Below are 15,749 nucleotides of genomic sequence, written 5' to 3' on the forward strand. Positions count from 1 at the left end.
CCCCAGAGTTTTCCCCAGTTTGGTAATTGAAAAAGTGGGAAGAGAGTGTGTGCATGCACGTTTGTGCTTGCTGTATTCCTGTTTGCCTGTGCTGGAGAAAAATGAACGCAACTTGTTGGACTCGAGACTCAATTGAAGTCTTAAGCACATCTTCATACCTTCTTATGTGATTAGAAATGGTTTGCTTAAAAAGATTGTGAAAGCATATCCTCACAGTGTGTTCTATGAGGGCCATATTAAAGTGCACCAAGCATGAGAGACAGGGCCATTGCACATCCCATTGTGTTGACGGCGCCCAGTCTAACACAGTTCTTAGCCTGTTGTCACACTGCTCACCTTGGTTGTCATTGCTCTCATCTTGGTGCTGACCTCTTGTGGTAAGGGATCACAATTGCAATGTTCAAGCCTGCTGTGCTTTTCCCAGTGGTGTTTTACAATGACAGACACCTCCTTTGGTTTAGGATACGTCTTTCCTTAAAAAAAGACTGGATAGATCTCAAGAAATGTACAACATTGTACAATGAACAATAATGTTGAAAATCCATAGAATAAAGAGATGCCTTTTATTACTTTTGACTAGTTCCAGAAATGATGTATAACTTGTCTAGGTGACTGTCAACATGTGATATTCTGTCAGATTGTTCTCGAAAGTATCTCCTGCTCAAATAAATCTACAAACCAGACTAAATGACTAAAGGAACCTCACCCTCTCCTCCCTGTCCCTCAGGCTTGGACATGGCCATCTTCTGTCTGCTGTGCGGGAAGCGTTTCCAGACGCAGCCGGCGCTGCAGCAGCACATGGAGGTCCACGCCGGCGTGCGCAGCTACATCTGCAGCGAGTGCAACCGCACCTTCCCCAGCCACACCGCACTCAAACGCCACCTGCGCTCGCACACAGGTTAGTGGCAGTGGTGACGAATACCGTTTAGGAGCAGCCATGTCAAGTCCCCATCTACCCTAGAGCACTAAGACGCACACCTATAGGCCACTCACGTTCCCCTGCAATAAACAGTCAACTCCTTCTCTGACTACCCTACTAACACATGACGCCGTCACAACATTGCAGATCGATTGTGAGAAGGTTGGTCAAGACATAACCTTGTCCAATAATCATGTTTCCATCCAACCTTGTTATGCGAGTAAAGTCATGTCGTGTGAAAAGGTAAAAATCACGACAGCTGTTATGGAAACAGGAAGTGTCGATACAATTTCACAAATGTCAACAGACAATTTGTTTCGTTCAACATGGTGGGGAGCTTTTTGTGTCGAATTAATTCTGCAGCAATTGTGGCGGAAACGCTTTTATGCGAAAATATTGATCGAATAACCATGTTTAATTTTCAGTCACACGATGCTGTGGTCCTCCCACTGCGACTTGGAAAAGCATGCACACTTTATTAGGCTACAGATGAAATAAGTGATGAACTTCACAGGGTTGTGAAAGTGCACGGTGACGAGCTTAAAGCTACTTTCCAATAAATATCGTATGCTGGTGACATGATCAATGGTGCCTGGCTGCCAATTAACAAATAAAAATGCACTTATCCATAATCTCCTCATGTACCCTTCTGCACTGTATCTACCAGCTGTTTGCTAGAGCGCATGTGCCAAGACCAGAGTGGGCACGTTTGCAGTTTTCCGATACTTTTTTTTTGTGCCAAAACCGTTGATGGAGATAAAAATGCGATAGAACCATATTACTTTAGGTTTTTCTATTTGGACAATTAAAAGTTATACGACAAAGTGCTTTTGATGTGCATTACGTCATCATGCACTGCTTTTTGTCCGCAACAAGTCAGTTTGATGGAAATTGCATTTTTTTTAAAACAGATATTTTAATATTTGCATGAAAATCTGTCAAATTGGATGGAAACCTAGCTATTGTTGTGATGTTGGGAAAGGTCATAATTTAGACTTTAACGATGTGACAAGATAATTTGGCTATGTTGTGGCAACCAATTATGTCTAGTAGGGCACCATATATCCCAAACCAGGTGAGGTACAGGGAAAAGGTTGTCAATACAATCCCCTCAGGTCAACAGCTGTAAAGGGATCCATATTTCTTCTGAAGGTGTGCTGAGCTGTCCCGTTAACAGACATGGGTGACAGTATATTTGACAAGTGGCGATGGCTCAGTAGCCCAACAGAAAGAAGAACGCAATACAGTAGTATCAGTCTGGAGATGCAGACTGGCATTTATTGGGGTGACTCATGTACTGGAGGCAGCTCTGTAGGGTAGTCACTAGCTGGCACTGCCACAGTCATAAAATATGATTTTAAACCTAACCCTTACCTTAAACCTAACTTTAACCACACTGCTAACTTTATGCCTAACCTTACATTAAGAAAAAAACATCGAAATTTGGTTTCATGAATCTTTACGATATAGGCAATTTTGAGTTTGCTGTGGCCGATCTAGTGCAAATCGCTCAGGCCTGCCGCCAGGACAGGATTCATCCCAATAAACGTCAACCTTGGTTTAAACTGTGTAGAGCCTGCAGGGCAACAGCACGTGTCGCACGGCATCATGTTCATGGCTCTGGCTGCGGAACATTGTTTCCCATTAGGCCTATCTATCCCATGTCACGTTTTCTTCCTAGAAGGAATCATCAAAAAGACAGTGCTTCTGCTTCCTAGTAGGCTAGTATACTATTGGCATGGCTGAACAAACAGGGTGATCTGGTCATTTGCTGAATGAATACATGCCGTGATCAAACAGAGATGCTATTTACCTCAAGGCTGGTTTGTTGGTGAGGAAAGGCCATGTTAATACTATATGTTGTGATAGGACAAGGCTGGAGAGCGAAATAGCCTGATGGATGAGGTGATTCAGGGAGAAGCCCCTGTTACCCTGACAGAATATGAGAACATGGAAATGAATCCCATTTCGCTTGCAAAGGATGGACGCTCTCTCTCTCGCATCCCTTTTTTCCCCGTCTCCCTTTCCTCTACGGTCTCTGCGACCTTAAATAACAGTCTCACTGTCAGAGCTGATCTAGCTCACAGTCTCACGGATAAATAATTGAAATGAATGCGGCGAGATGAGCGCAGCCGGCCTATTTACAAGCCGAGGCGCAGCATTTTAGCGCGAGTGACAAGACGGGGCGGTCCTGTATACTGTACCCGTGCGTCTGCTACTCTGCTTTCACTGCAAACATCGAGGGAGGACACGCGGATGGTCCCCACGCACGACTTGCTGAAATGTCATCCCAATCCCCATCTCGGTAGCAGCAGCCAGACACGGGCAGTGAGGCAGCAGTGTCTCGCTGCTTTGAACCTGATCCTCCGTAGGCGTGTATTAAATGACAATGAGCCAGTCGCAAGCATCCGTTTAATATGATGTGGGGGCCTTTGTCAAGGGATTAAAAAGTCGGCAAGACGCGTAGTCATGGCGCCAAAAATAAATCCTAATTTCCAGAAAATGGAAATAACTGGCAATTCTTAAATATATCTGCCCTTTGATGATATAATAATCTCGTTCATGTTTCTGTGTGTACTACGCAGTAATAGGTTACTTGTTGGAAGAGCGCAATAGTCGAGCAGTCCATCTGTTGGCTGCCCTTTTCCAACAAGACCATCGTCCTCTCCCTCATGTCTTCTGCCTTCTACCTAACAGCTGCAAGCACAATAGCTCGAGCGAGTACAATATACACAGTATTAGCATGCTTGATACAGAGGTTGTTTCGGGGAAACGGATTGCTTTAGAAAGCAGCTTCGCTGATGTCACCTACTGTTTTGACATTGATTCAGTATTGAGGACAGAGAGAGGCAACCGATTTAATGACGCTTATTACAGTGAGTATATCAATCTCCCAATGATTTATTCCCTGGAGAAGGGTAGGCTAACCCCACAGTCTTTCTCTCTCCCTCCCTATTTCCCTCTCACATCTTCCTCTTTGTCTGTCTTCATCTGTCCCTCCCCATTTTCATTCTCTTTGATATGCAGTCTATCCCTCTCCCTCTTACTTCACCTCTCTCCCTCCATCTCACTGTCCCTCAAACGAGAGGCTGCACACACACACACACACACAGACACACTGGTGTACAATGGGGGCTCATAATGATGGCAGTCATGGCAGCCTCCTCTGTCCTTCCTCACTCCCGCCATCCTCCCGCCCCTCCGTGCTTGCAGACGCGTGCTGCGGCCCAGGCCCTCGTTAATATTCCGTTGTTGTGCAGCGGCCGCTTGTTTTTTAACTAGGGGCCCATTTGCAGCAGGGTGTTTTGTGTTTGCAGCTGTTTGATAGCGCCAGGCTAGAGAGGGAGAAGGAGAGAGAGAGATGGCCCTGGCAGTGACAGAGCCCCCTGATTTACAGCCGCTTATCGCATAATGAACCTGCCCTCGCCAGGGCCTGGGGAGAGGGGGGGCTAGGCAGCAGGTGTCGAGGCAGCAGGTACACTGTCCGCGCCAGCACCCCCAGGGGGCATGGAAACGCAGGTGGCAGTGCCCGGGGTACCCAAGGGTCCACTCCCATACCACGGTTCTGCCTCGGTGTGCTGGGTCCTCATCTGTGCCCCTCGCTGTCATTAGACCCCAGGCATTGTGTCTTAGATCCCAACAGGCATTGAAAGAGAGAGAGACTTCTGATTTACGATGCTGCATCTCCAGTGCCTGGGAGCTAATGGATTCCTGACAAAATTAAGTCCTGCCTGGCATTTGGATTGCACAACACAATGTGATTATGGCTTTTTTTTTCATGTCAAACATTGACTTTTTCGTAGAGAAGCAATGAAGTCCGCTCCCCTGCTAATAAGAATGACATTTTGAAGTGTTAGTTATATGTGTAGTGTATGACTTATAGCACGTTGCCTATGTGCATCTGAAGGTAAATAATCTTCCGTAGTCTGTGCACTGAGCATTAGCATGCTGTCCTCCGGATTGGTCTGGTTGGGGCTCAGCCTGCTTCTAATTAAAGGCAGGTGAATCTCAGCTCCATTATTATTCCTGTAGCGTCGCACGGGCCCCGCCGCGCTCTGTGATGGATTGTGATCTCTGCAGCTACTGAAACGCTAGAAAGAGCACAATGTCTTACAGCGGGAGCCACTGATAACTTCATGCAGACAAATAAAGACTGTCACTTTTATTGATTTTTACCCTCCCCCTTCTCTCTTCATCCCTCCACTCTTGATTCTCCCTCTATCTCTCAATCTTTCTCCCTCTTTCTCTCTCTATATTTCACTTTTTCGCTGTCTTTTTTTGTCCCTGCCCTCCCTTTCAAAATTATCCCCTCAACCCGAAAGCGTCAAACTCGCCGGGCGTCACATCCCCCCCCAAACAGCCGCCGCGTCCAAACGTGAATAGCATTTAAGGGTGCGTCTCCAATGAAAATACGTGCTGGGGGAAATTGACATTGTCTCTTAACGGGGGTGATGGGTGCCAGAGCATGACAGTACATAACGAGAAATGCAATTTATTCCTAGGCACGGTGCCGCTCGGACAGCCAGATAATGAAACGCGTAGGTCATTGGCGATGACTTAAACCTTCAGTGGCTGAGTGAAATGCATTAAATATCAAGAACATTACACGCCTGGCAGCGTGGCGCATCTGTAGTGGGGAGCGAATGATGTATGGGAGGCTGCTAGTCAGACACAGGAAAGCAATTAGTAGCCGGGCGCTGGAGAGGGCCCCCGCATATCATAATATCCCTGATTATTGACATCTGAATACCAATTACACGAGTGGCACCAGGGCGGCAAGGGTACAGTATTCTAATTTGACCTACAAAAAGAGAGAACTTGAGAGTGGACTGGAAAAAAGAGGGGCGCTATCTCGTTAGTGTTTATAAGAATGTTTGAGTTCTGCCGCTGATAGCTGTGTGATTGTGAAGCTATGCTAGCCTTTGTCACGTGATTCATCTTGGCATTGAATAGAAAACCACTTGTACTTATTTTATTTATGTATGGCCATTGACATATTTATTTATATCTATATCTATCAGTCTATTTTAATTTTTTTTAGCATTTACGTTTTTTGTCTATTTGCAGCCGTAACACAAAGATATGAGTGGACTCCAATTAGTTTTTTCCCCCCTTCCCTTGTCCCCGTGTTCAGCAGGTGACCATCCATATGAGTGCGAGTTCTGCGGGAGCTGCTTCCGTGATGAGAGCACTCTGAAGGGCCACAAGCGCATCCACACCGGGGAAAAGCCCTACGAATGTAACGGCTGTGGGAAGAAGTTCAGCCTCAAGCACCAGCTGGAGACCCACTACCGTGTGCACACAGGTACCGTATGCATTGTTAGGTTCACAACGGACAGGAAAATCCACTCCATTACACTGGAAATATGCCAATAGAATGTCAGCTTCGTAACAAGGATAAAAATGTCAGCTCTGTTACAGTGGGAAAATGTCAGCTATGATACACAGGAGAGCTTTCAAGGAATAGAGTTAGTGTACCATACTAATAGTTTCTACCAGCAGTTCCCACTGGACACTAAGTCAAGACACTAGAGATCCACCTCGGCTCCATAACGGATTGACTTCAGTGCTATAACACAGAAGGAGGGGAAGTGTATGTAAAACTGGCACTCTAATGTATGTGTTCAATGGTGTTATACTGGGTATTAAGAAGGGCTGGGGTCAGTGTGTGTAGTAGAATGCATACACTAGATTGCTGCTTTTACAAGGCATACTATAAGCAGACTGTTTTCTGAATGATTCCAAGGGCCAGTAAACAGAACGTTGGTGAGGAGCCTCCAAATTGACACCGGGCTTTTACAGCTCTATAAAGGTGTCAACCAGGTGTCAGTCAGTCTCAGGGACTTGTCACTCTTGTGTTGGCTGAATTTACATCCCCAAACATTAGGATTAGGGACATGTGCTGTTACTCTGGATTACTCTGGTTGCCACGATGGGGGCGGGGCGCGCACACACACACACACACACACACACACACACACCACCTAGCCTCCGAGGACTGCTGTTGAGCCAAGGCTTTACCGGCTCCAACCCCCCACCAAAACTCGCCCCCCGTCTTCCATTCAATAAGCCAGCTGTTAAGCCGCACTATCAAGGCAGCCTGTCAAATAATTGGCTTTTTCTCTCCCACCCCCCTTTCCCCTTTTGTGGGGGCCAGGGGCCTTCGTTTGCGGAGCGCACTGGAGATAACAAGAGCTAGTGACAAGCTCACAGTCAAAGGCCACCGCGCACAAAAGGGAGCCGCTTGATGAATCATCGACATTGGCAACCTCCCACCCTCCTTCCCCCTTCCCGAGTCCCACCTGTCAATTGCAAATCAATACCAAGCCTCATTTGCAATTCATTATTGCCCGGTTATCTGAGGCGACCCTGTTTACAGTGTGGTTATTGTCGACACTGCTGACGTGTGAGGCCTCTGCAGGCAGCACGCCCCGTAATGACAGTCTTCTTGCCGTGGCTATTTGCATAGGCGGGTAAACACAACCTTGACCCCCTTCCCACAGGGGTCAGGTCCAATGCGTCGAAAAAAGAAAACTAAGAGTAGATGCAGCGACACAGAGAGATATCCATCGGCAGCCAGCGACAAGAAGCCTCTCTCTGTAACGTGGCACGTGCGTTGGCATCGTTCACGGCCCCGATCACATGCGACACCTCATTTCAAATGCCATTGGTAAAGGTCGGCATTTACATGTCTAATTTGCGCCTGTCGGATTGAGCGCTGGGGATTATTCCTCGCCATCACTCTAGTCATTTGCACGTTTAGGAGTTCTGGTCCTGAATATCACATGCACAGGAATGTAGCGGCTTTGGAACCGCCGAGAATCAAATGTGATCAAATTGAAGTTGTGATTTGGTGTTTCAAAAAGGCATAGGTCCTTTTGTAATTGAAGTGTTAGCCATTTAGATGTGACAAAATGTACATCCGTATAATTGAATGCAGGGGTTTGGTTTGTAAAGCACATTATAGGGGCAGTTGAGAGATTGATTCTAAAGCCTTTTGTGCACAGCATCACTATATGAAATACCATTATCCACGATGACATACACCTTTCAATTTGGTCGTGGGGTTTTTATAGACATGATAGTCATTGCTAATTGAGACCACTAGATATTTTTATCTTCCTGCTAGAAAAAGTGTAGGAAGCTCTAAAAGAAAGTTGAACTTCAAGTCTGCGTTGTAAATGTATACTAAACAGTATACCCCCCCCCCCCTTTGCCCTCAGAACAGCCTCAATTCGTCGGCGCATGGTCTCGACAAGGTGTTGAAAGCATTCCACAGGGATGCTGGCCCATGTTGACTCCAATGCTTCCCACAGTTGTGTCAAGTTGGCTGGATGTCCTTTGGGTGATGGACCATTCTTAATACCCACCGGAAACTGTTGTGCGTGAAAAACCCAGCAGCGTTACAGTTCTTGGCACACTCAAACCGGTGCGCCTGGCACCTACAGTACTACCATACCCTTTTAAAAGGGCAAACATTTTTTTGTCTTGCCCATTCACCCTCTGAATTGCACACATACACAATCCATGTCTTAAAAATCCTATTTTAATCTGTCCTCCCCTTCATCTACACTGATTTAACAAGTGACATCAATAAGGGATCATAGCTTTCACCTGGATTCACCTGGTCAGTCTGTCATGGAAAAAGCAGGTGTTCTTAATGTTTTGTACACTCAGTGTACAACGTCATATAGAGTTCCCTTCCTCAGCCTGACGTTGTTCTTGTTGACGTTGTTGTCGTTACCCTCCCCAGGTGAGAAGCCGTTTGAGTGCAAGCTGTGCCACCAGCGATCCAGGGACTACTCGGCCATGATCAAACACCTGCGCACCCACAACGGTGCCTCGCCCTACCAATGCACCATCTGCCTGGAGTACTGCCCCAGCCTCTCGGCCATGCAGAAGCACATGAAGGGCCACAAGCCCGAAGACGTCCCCCCAGACTGGAGAATAGAGAAGACCTACCTGTACCTCTGCTACGTCTGAGGCCTCCAGACGACAGCCCGGGGGAAGGAAGACGGGCAGAGGAGGAGGATGGGGCTGAGGAAGGAAGGGAAGGATGGAGGATGAGGAGAAGTAGGAGGAGGAGGAGGACGAGACCTGTGGCGAAGAAGTCAAGCGAGAAGATCCATGAGATGGAAGCACAGGCGATTTTTGAATGCGAAGAGAGCGAATGAGCAGAGGGTAAAGGTGGACACAGTGAGGAAAAGGGCTGGGCTAGGCGGAGGAAAACTGAGGTTCTGACCGAGAGGACATTTCCCCTTAAAATTCATATGTCGTTCAGTACATCTATGTATGTTTTGTTTCGAGTTGTCAAATTGCCTAACACAGAACCCGTCGGTGCGTCGATGGAGTTGTCCTTAAGTCTACCCACAGACTTGAGAGATGTCGCCCAAGCCACACCTGGAACTGAACTGATTCTCAAAGGCTATCTGAACCCACACCTCCCCATCATTTTAACCACTGGCTATCCCTAAATGTAGTTTTGACACCCTCACCTTTTCTGGAATGGAATTGTATCCTACTGTAACTTAGGTGGGTCAATGCTCTCGTTCCATGACACAGTACTACAGATCCCCTCCTGATTTGATTGGATTAGATTGGACACCAAGTCATGTTCTGCTTGAGGAACATGTCGCAGTTTGCTCCTACCCATCCCATTGTTTACCAGAGTGCTCGAAAATGGAGTCATCAGACCTGGTGGCACAGAGCACTTAGACCCCTATAGTGGCGTAACGCCATTCAGATAGCCCCCGAGAATCAGAGCCTAAGGGCCAGACCATGTGGCACATTTCAGCCAGCCCTATGGAAAAATAGCACCATTTATTGTACTACATCAGCAGAAGCGAAGTTGAATTTGATTGGGGCACAACACCTTCGTACCCACGCAGAGGGTTGTCTTTTGTACAGCAAGGGAGATGAGCAGAGGATGATGTTCCCATATTGGTCAGGTTTCACCGGAGCCTCTCGAGAGTCGAACCATGACTGTCACTTTTTTTCATCTCGGTATCTTTGGCTCCGCATCATAGTTTCTCATAGCTTCATTGCACAGGTAAAGACACATTACGACGACAGTCTCTGTTTGATGTTTATATCAGATATATTTTTGAGGGGTTTGCTCGCTGCGAAGCCGCTGCTCTTTTATCTCTTGAACCATAAATCTCTATACAGCATTAACTGGAGATGTTACATTTCCCCCGCTATAGATACTGGACTGATATTAATATACGTTTAACCAGATTATCATCAATTACACTAAGATTTAGTACATGGACTGACTCATAACGTTTAACTATTTTCTCACATTAATAATCTCATAATCTCTATATGCCGTTGTGATGGAGACCAAAATGACAAAGGCTGCTGTGGATTGCGCCAAGGGGTGGTCGTAATGCCTTCATAATGCAATTATAAGGAGATATGGCACCTGTTATTACAGGACATATATACTGTTATGTTGCGTGAAACCATACATGTGATGCCAGGTGGAAAATTGTGTTTCATGCGTAATTGTAACAGTGCTATATCAGTTGTCATAAGTGTAAAATATGTTGTCATAAGTTGTCATAACCTGTTACGACAAGCATTATATCTGTTCATATGGCAGCATAATGAAGACATTATGAGCACCACTGTCAGTTAGTTCAGTGTTACCATGGTAATCACATATCTGAATGATTAGCGGGAGAGGGGGGTGGGGGGCTTCACTGATTGGACGAGACATGGCCTGCCCAGCCCAGGGGGCGACCAGTAAGAAGACAGAATAAATCAACTCTTTATATATGGTTTTGTTCCTTCGCTTTGTCTCTGTTTCCTATTATGTCTTGATTTAGCTCAGCACATTGTACTTGAATTACCTCGTTTTTTGTGACCTCATGTGCTTGTGTTTTTATTTCTTGTATAGTTTTTTGTTTTTGTGTGTGTGTGTGTGTGTGTGTGTGTGTGTGTGTGTCCGAAAGCTGCGTTGTTGCGCGAGGGAGATGTGACAAAGCAATGTGTACGCGAAAATTAAGTGCCACGGTGAAAAGAGATTTTTATTGTTGTGTATTTTTGTGCATTATTGTTACCAAACTTGGTATTTTTTATGAACCTTGCTTGTTGAAAAGCTAGTGGGGTCGGTCATTGTTTAAAAGCTACCTCTAAGTTGTTTTGTTTTCATTTTTGCAAAAGCACATTTATTTTCTGTGTGTTTTGCATTATTGCATCATTGCAACTTCATCTCATGCTTTCAAGTGTTGATTTATTGTCCTTTCACATCTGTAAGTGACATTTATATAAAGGGTAAGAGATGGTAGATATTGTTAGAAAAAAATGAAAATTAAACAAGTGTTTATTCTTCTCTTACAGTCTGTGTCCGTCCGTCCCCCTTACAGTAACCTTAAGAGCAGAGAAGAGATTTTAAGGCCTTAAGTATGGGGTAAGAGGGATGAACGCAGTAGAAGAAGAAATAGTACTTATCAGAGAGTTTAAAAAAAGCATTAAACTTGAAAATATGTGAATAGAATTGTAGTTTTGTAATGTGAAAAAAAGAAGGTTCACCAATGCTGAACCGCCAAGAACAGGTCATGTACACAGCGATGTAGTGTGCCCTGGACAATTGGGACTGCAAGTGGTAATCAAAGAAGAAAGGAAGGCTAGAAAAAAAGAGATCCTCTTGGTCGACAATTTCGCTCAAAGGAGTGTATTCCTGAACAAGAGCCAACAGAGGCAGTTTGATATATAAAAATTGTGATATTTTTGTATTCGGTGTCAGTCCCTTTCCATTTGTCGAGAGTTTCAGCAGGGCAAATATTTGTATTTCTTTTTTTTTTTAACTAGTTTTTTTCCTCTGGTTTTGAATCTTTTGCCTTGCTCCTCTTTGGTAATGTTGGACGTGTGTGTGTGTGTGTGTGTGTGTGTGTGTGTGTGTGTGTATGTGTGAACATGTTGTAGTAAGTGTTGCTTTCTGGATGTCAATGCATTGTAGGTGAAGGACTAAATCTGCCAAAAAAAAATAAAAGAGATCATTCAAAATGGATGGCTGGGATGCTGCCGTCGATCAATTAGTACACGTCATTCACAATTTTATTGCCAACATTTAGTTTTTGTACTTGAAGTGACAAAAAAAAGCATGACATGGTCATAGTGGCCCAAGGTTGTCTTGCCACTGATTCTCCAACACTGTGAGCTGAGGGGTTTCCCTCGTCCCATTTTCATCCACTATAATAATAACTTCAGTCACCAATTCAGAGTGGCAGGCCAGAGAGCCTGAAACGATCACATCACACTTCAATGACTAGAGGTATTCAATCACATGCTCTTATTGTTGTTTGAATGTTTTATACTTGTTTTGTGTGTGTGTGTGTGTGTGTGTGTGTGTGTGCGCATTAAAGAAAGTGTGTATCCGCGTGCGTGTGCGTGTATTAATGAAAAATGCACTAATCAGATCAGATACAAAATAAAAACAATGCTCTATGCTACTTTTCTCTCGACATGTTGAAAGAAAATACATTGGCATTGATATAGTTCTTCCCTCAATGTTACTCTGATGTTTCTGTAATATCTTTGTGCCTAAAATGGAAATTGTTCAACAAAAATACCCATCTATATCTGCTTAGTTTCTGTACTTTCAGAAGATAATAAATGGTGTCTCCAGCACTCTAGGGATGTCATGACGATTTGAGATGACCTGATTTTCTGATTTAGAATCAAAAAGGAACTGTCATCTAGGACTGCTTTAGCCTAAAATTGGTAGTGGGCAAACCACCTTTTTGATGTTTTAGTTTTTTGTTCTTCGTCTGTAATTGACACCCAAAAGCAATGTTACTCGTTTACGCACAAAAAGCAAGGAAGAAAAATGTCCATAAAATACAGACAATGAAGCATATTAGTATAAGATTTAAAAATGATAGAACAGTCCCGGGCCATGGAAATAGTATGCATTTTTTTCGTTTTCAATCTGTTCTGAAGGACATTTGCCTGTTCATTTTGGAAATCAAAGTCAAAGTATGTTTTTTTCATTGATAATATTTTGTTGTCAGCAACAGGTTTGCTGAGCAGTTAATGTCCTTCCAACCACTTTGGCAGCTTGTCAAAACCATAGTGTTGCCCCAGCTTAACATTATGACTTTTCTGTTATTAAGTACTTGTGTTTCGAAATTGCATTTAAAAAATAGATATTTTTAAAGCTGTACGAAATCATGGCATCCCTGGAGTAGGCACTCTGTGTTTCAGTGTGGTGTTCTAGAACGAGTAGCCATTTTATGCAGTGTTGCCATGCATGTGCCATTTGAGGTCTAAACTAAACTGTTTGAGTAACAAAGCACCAAGACATTGTCTTTTTTATATTGGCACTGAGGACCAATTGCCCTGTCGGACCAAGCATTACAAAGCTTTTTATGTAACAAAGCTTTTCTCTCTTTCTCTGGCTTGTCTGTGATTTTGTTTCTTTCTTCCTTGTTGTGACAGCACAAGTGCCAGTCGAGTTGCTCTGTATTAAGAAAATAGTGTTTTTATGATTTGAATTGTTATAGTTTTCGTCTACCTCAGCACCTAATCTTAGCCTAATCTTAGAAGGTGCCCAATTATTATTTTATTTTTCTCTTTTTTTGTTATTTGAATAAAAATGATTTCATTTGCATTAGAGCTTTGCAAAGGTCCTTTGTCTTTTCCAGCGACGTGCTGTGTCTGTGATTCTGCTTCCCATGTGTGAGTTGTGCCACGGATCCCAGCATCTGTCTGTTGATTTAGAGTGGTTTTTCTTTCAGTTTAGGATCAGACACATCTCTTTGTAACATTTCAGTGTTCTCTGATGGAGTGTAAAAAAAAAATAAAAAAAATAAAAGAGATTAAATGCTGCAGGTTTTCTTCTCCATGTTGTCACTAAGTACATTTTGTGCCTTCGATAGTGAAAGATAATATTTTTTACATCCTACTAACAGTAGATTGTTTTGTAGTGAACATTTTTTGTATTTTTATTTATGAGTCTCATATGAAAAATAACAATGTTCAGTTGTATACCTTCAATCTGCAGTTAGAAAATAAATAAAAATTGGACTTGAGTTTGTCTGCCTGTTTTCTAATGTGGTGCTTCCCTTCTCTCTCTGTGTGACCCATTCCTGATATACTATGTGGACTCTTCAGGTGCCAACCATACTGTGTAGATGCTAAGAATAATTACAGGTTTACAGAATACACAGCATGTTGGAGAGCAATACTGCAGGTATGTTTTGTTATGCAGAACTGTGAGTGTCTGTCTGTCTGGCTGTCTACGTGTGTGTGTGTGTGTGTGTGTGTGTGTGTGTTGCTTTGGAGTGTACGTCATCACTTTCACTGTTTTCCATTCCAGAGAGTTCCAAGAGCGTCGGCCGCCGGGCTTTCAAAAGCATCTCTGTAAACAGGGGTAACAACCATGAAGTCTCTTGGAAGACTGATGCTGCGGCTGAAAAATGAAGATGCATAGACCTTCCCCAGTGAGATTCTTCCCAGCTTCACCACCTCTCACATCTGAAGGCAGCAGCTTTTCTCATTCAACACTTCTCTCCTCTTCTACCCATCCCACTTTTTTCTGCACACCCCCCAAAAAAATATTGGTCTTGATCCTCACCCCTCCGTCACCCCTCCGTCACCCCTCCGTCACCCCTCTGTCACCCCTTTTGTCAATTTCTTTAAGAGCACCAGAGGAACTGGAATTACGGGGATTTGAATAAGTCAGTTGGGCTACGGAGGTAGTACCATATTACGCTGGTGATGGGGAAGACACATATTGTACTCGCTGCCCAGGTCTTATATGCCTTTAGTCACTTAAGTCCCCTAATGCCAGAAAAGCCTTGCGAGGCAGAAGGTATTAAATCAAGTCCAATAAATTGAGTAATATGCCGCAGCTGCCACTTCTTTGACTAGTGTCCCTATATTCCCTGTGGCTGCTTTGAAATGGCTCTCCACTACCGGAGCTCTGTTGGATATAGTGTGAGTGGGCTGTTAAGTGCAGCACTGACTAGATGATCCACTACAGGAGGCTGATGCGAAGCCATGTTACACTGCATCTGAAGAGGTCATTTGTGTTGGTCACAGCAGCATCCCCTGCTGTTGAGCTGTAGCGAAAAGCCTCTTGAGTAAGAACATGGCCAATGTTGTGTCTGGAATACATCTACCAGTTAGCAGACAGTAGTGCCATGGGTGGATGTGTTCCGCATGTTGAATGACCAGATAGGTATTTTCTAACAGAGACAGTAGTCTGTTGAAATGGAAGCGAACGTGTCGGTGCTTGACTCACCAACCATGTCTGTCCTATATTCCTCTCTCATTATGAGGTCATAAATGCTATCATTAGATATGCAGGGCGCAAGCCGTTATTGCTGCCGCCCTGATCGTTGCTAGAGGGGAAACGAGGCGAGACACAAATGGTTCTGCTTTTCTGTGCTTGTGGGAAGAGATACAAACATGGCATTAACCAAACTGAGCTGCCTCTTTCTGCTGGGCTTTAGTTGTCCTTATGACACAGCTCACTTTCTATCCATCTTCCTCTCTCTCTCGAATATATAATATTCTTCTTTATGTATATGCCATTTATCGGACGGTTTTATCCAAAGCGACTAACAGGCATGCGCGTATACATTTTACGTATGGGTGGCCCCGGGAATCAAACCAACAATCCTGGCATTTGCAAGCGCCATGCTTTACCAACTGAGCCATACAGGACCATCTCGCTCTATTTTCCTCTTTCTATCGTTCTTCCTTCCCCAACTGTCTCGCTCTGTTTATTTGGAACCATGTTGCTTTGAAAGGTTTGGGTGGGCCAACTGGTCAGACAACATTACACCTCAGAGCAGCACCACAACAGACTGATGAGCAA

The 15,749-nt window shown here is 44.3% G+C and overlaps 1 protein-coding gene across 2 annotated transcripts in view; it reads left to right on the forward strand.

Annotated features, from left to right (window-relative positions):
• Nucleotides 1–12,354, forward strand: part of LOC115148697 (zinc finger and BTB domain-containing protein 16-A) — a 124,878-nt gene extending 112,524 nt beyond the window's left edge. The window contains exons 5-7 of one of the 2 annotated variants that reach the window (XM_029690827.1): nt 728–898; nt 6,057–6,224; nt 8,673–12,354. In XM_029690827.1, the coding sequence (XP_029546687.1) occupies nt 728–898; nt 6,057–6,224; nt 8,673–8,902 (569 nt within the window). In that variant the 3' untranslated portion in view covers nt 8,903–12,354. Of the gene's footprint in view, nt 1–727; nt 899–6,053; nt 6,225–8,672 lie in introns of both variants that reach the window. The other variant, XM_029690826.1, reaches the window with a different exon arrangement.
• The last annotated feature ends 3,395 nt before the right edge of the window (nt 12,355–15,749 follow it).

This window comes from Salmo trutta, chromosome 15 (assembly GCF_901001165.1).
Source record: "Salmo trutta chromosome 15, fSalTru1.1, whole genome shotgun sequence".
Classification (NCBI taxonomy): Eukaryota; Metazoa; Chordata; class Actinopteri; order Salmoniformes; family Salmonidae; genus Salmo; species Salmo trutta.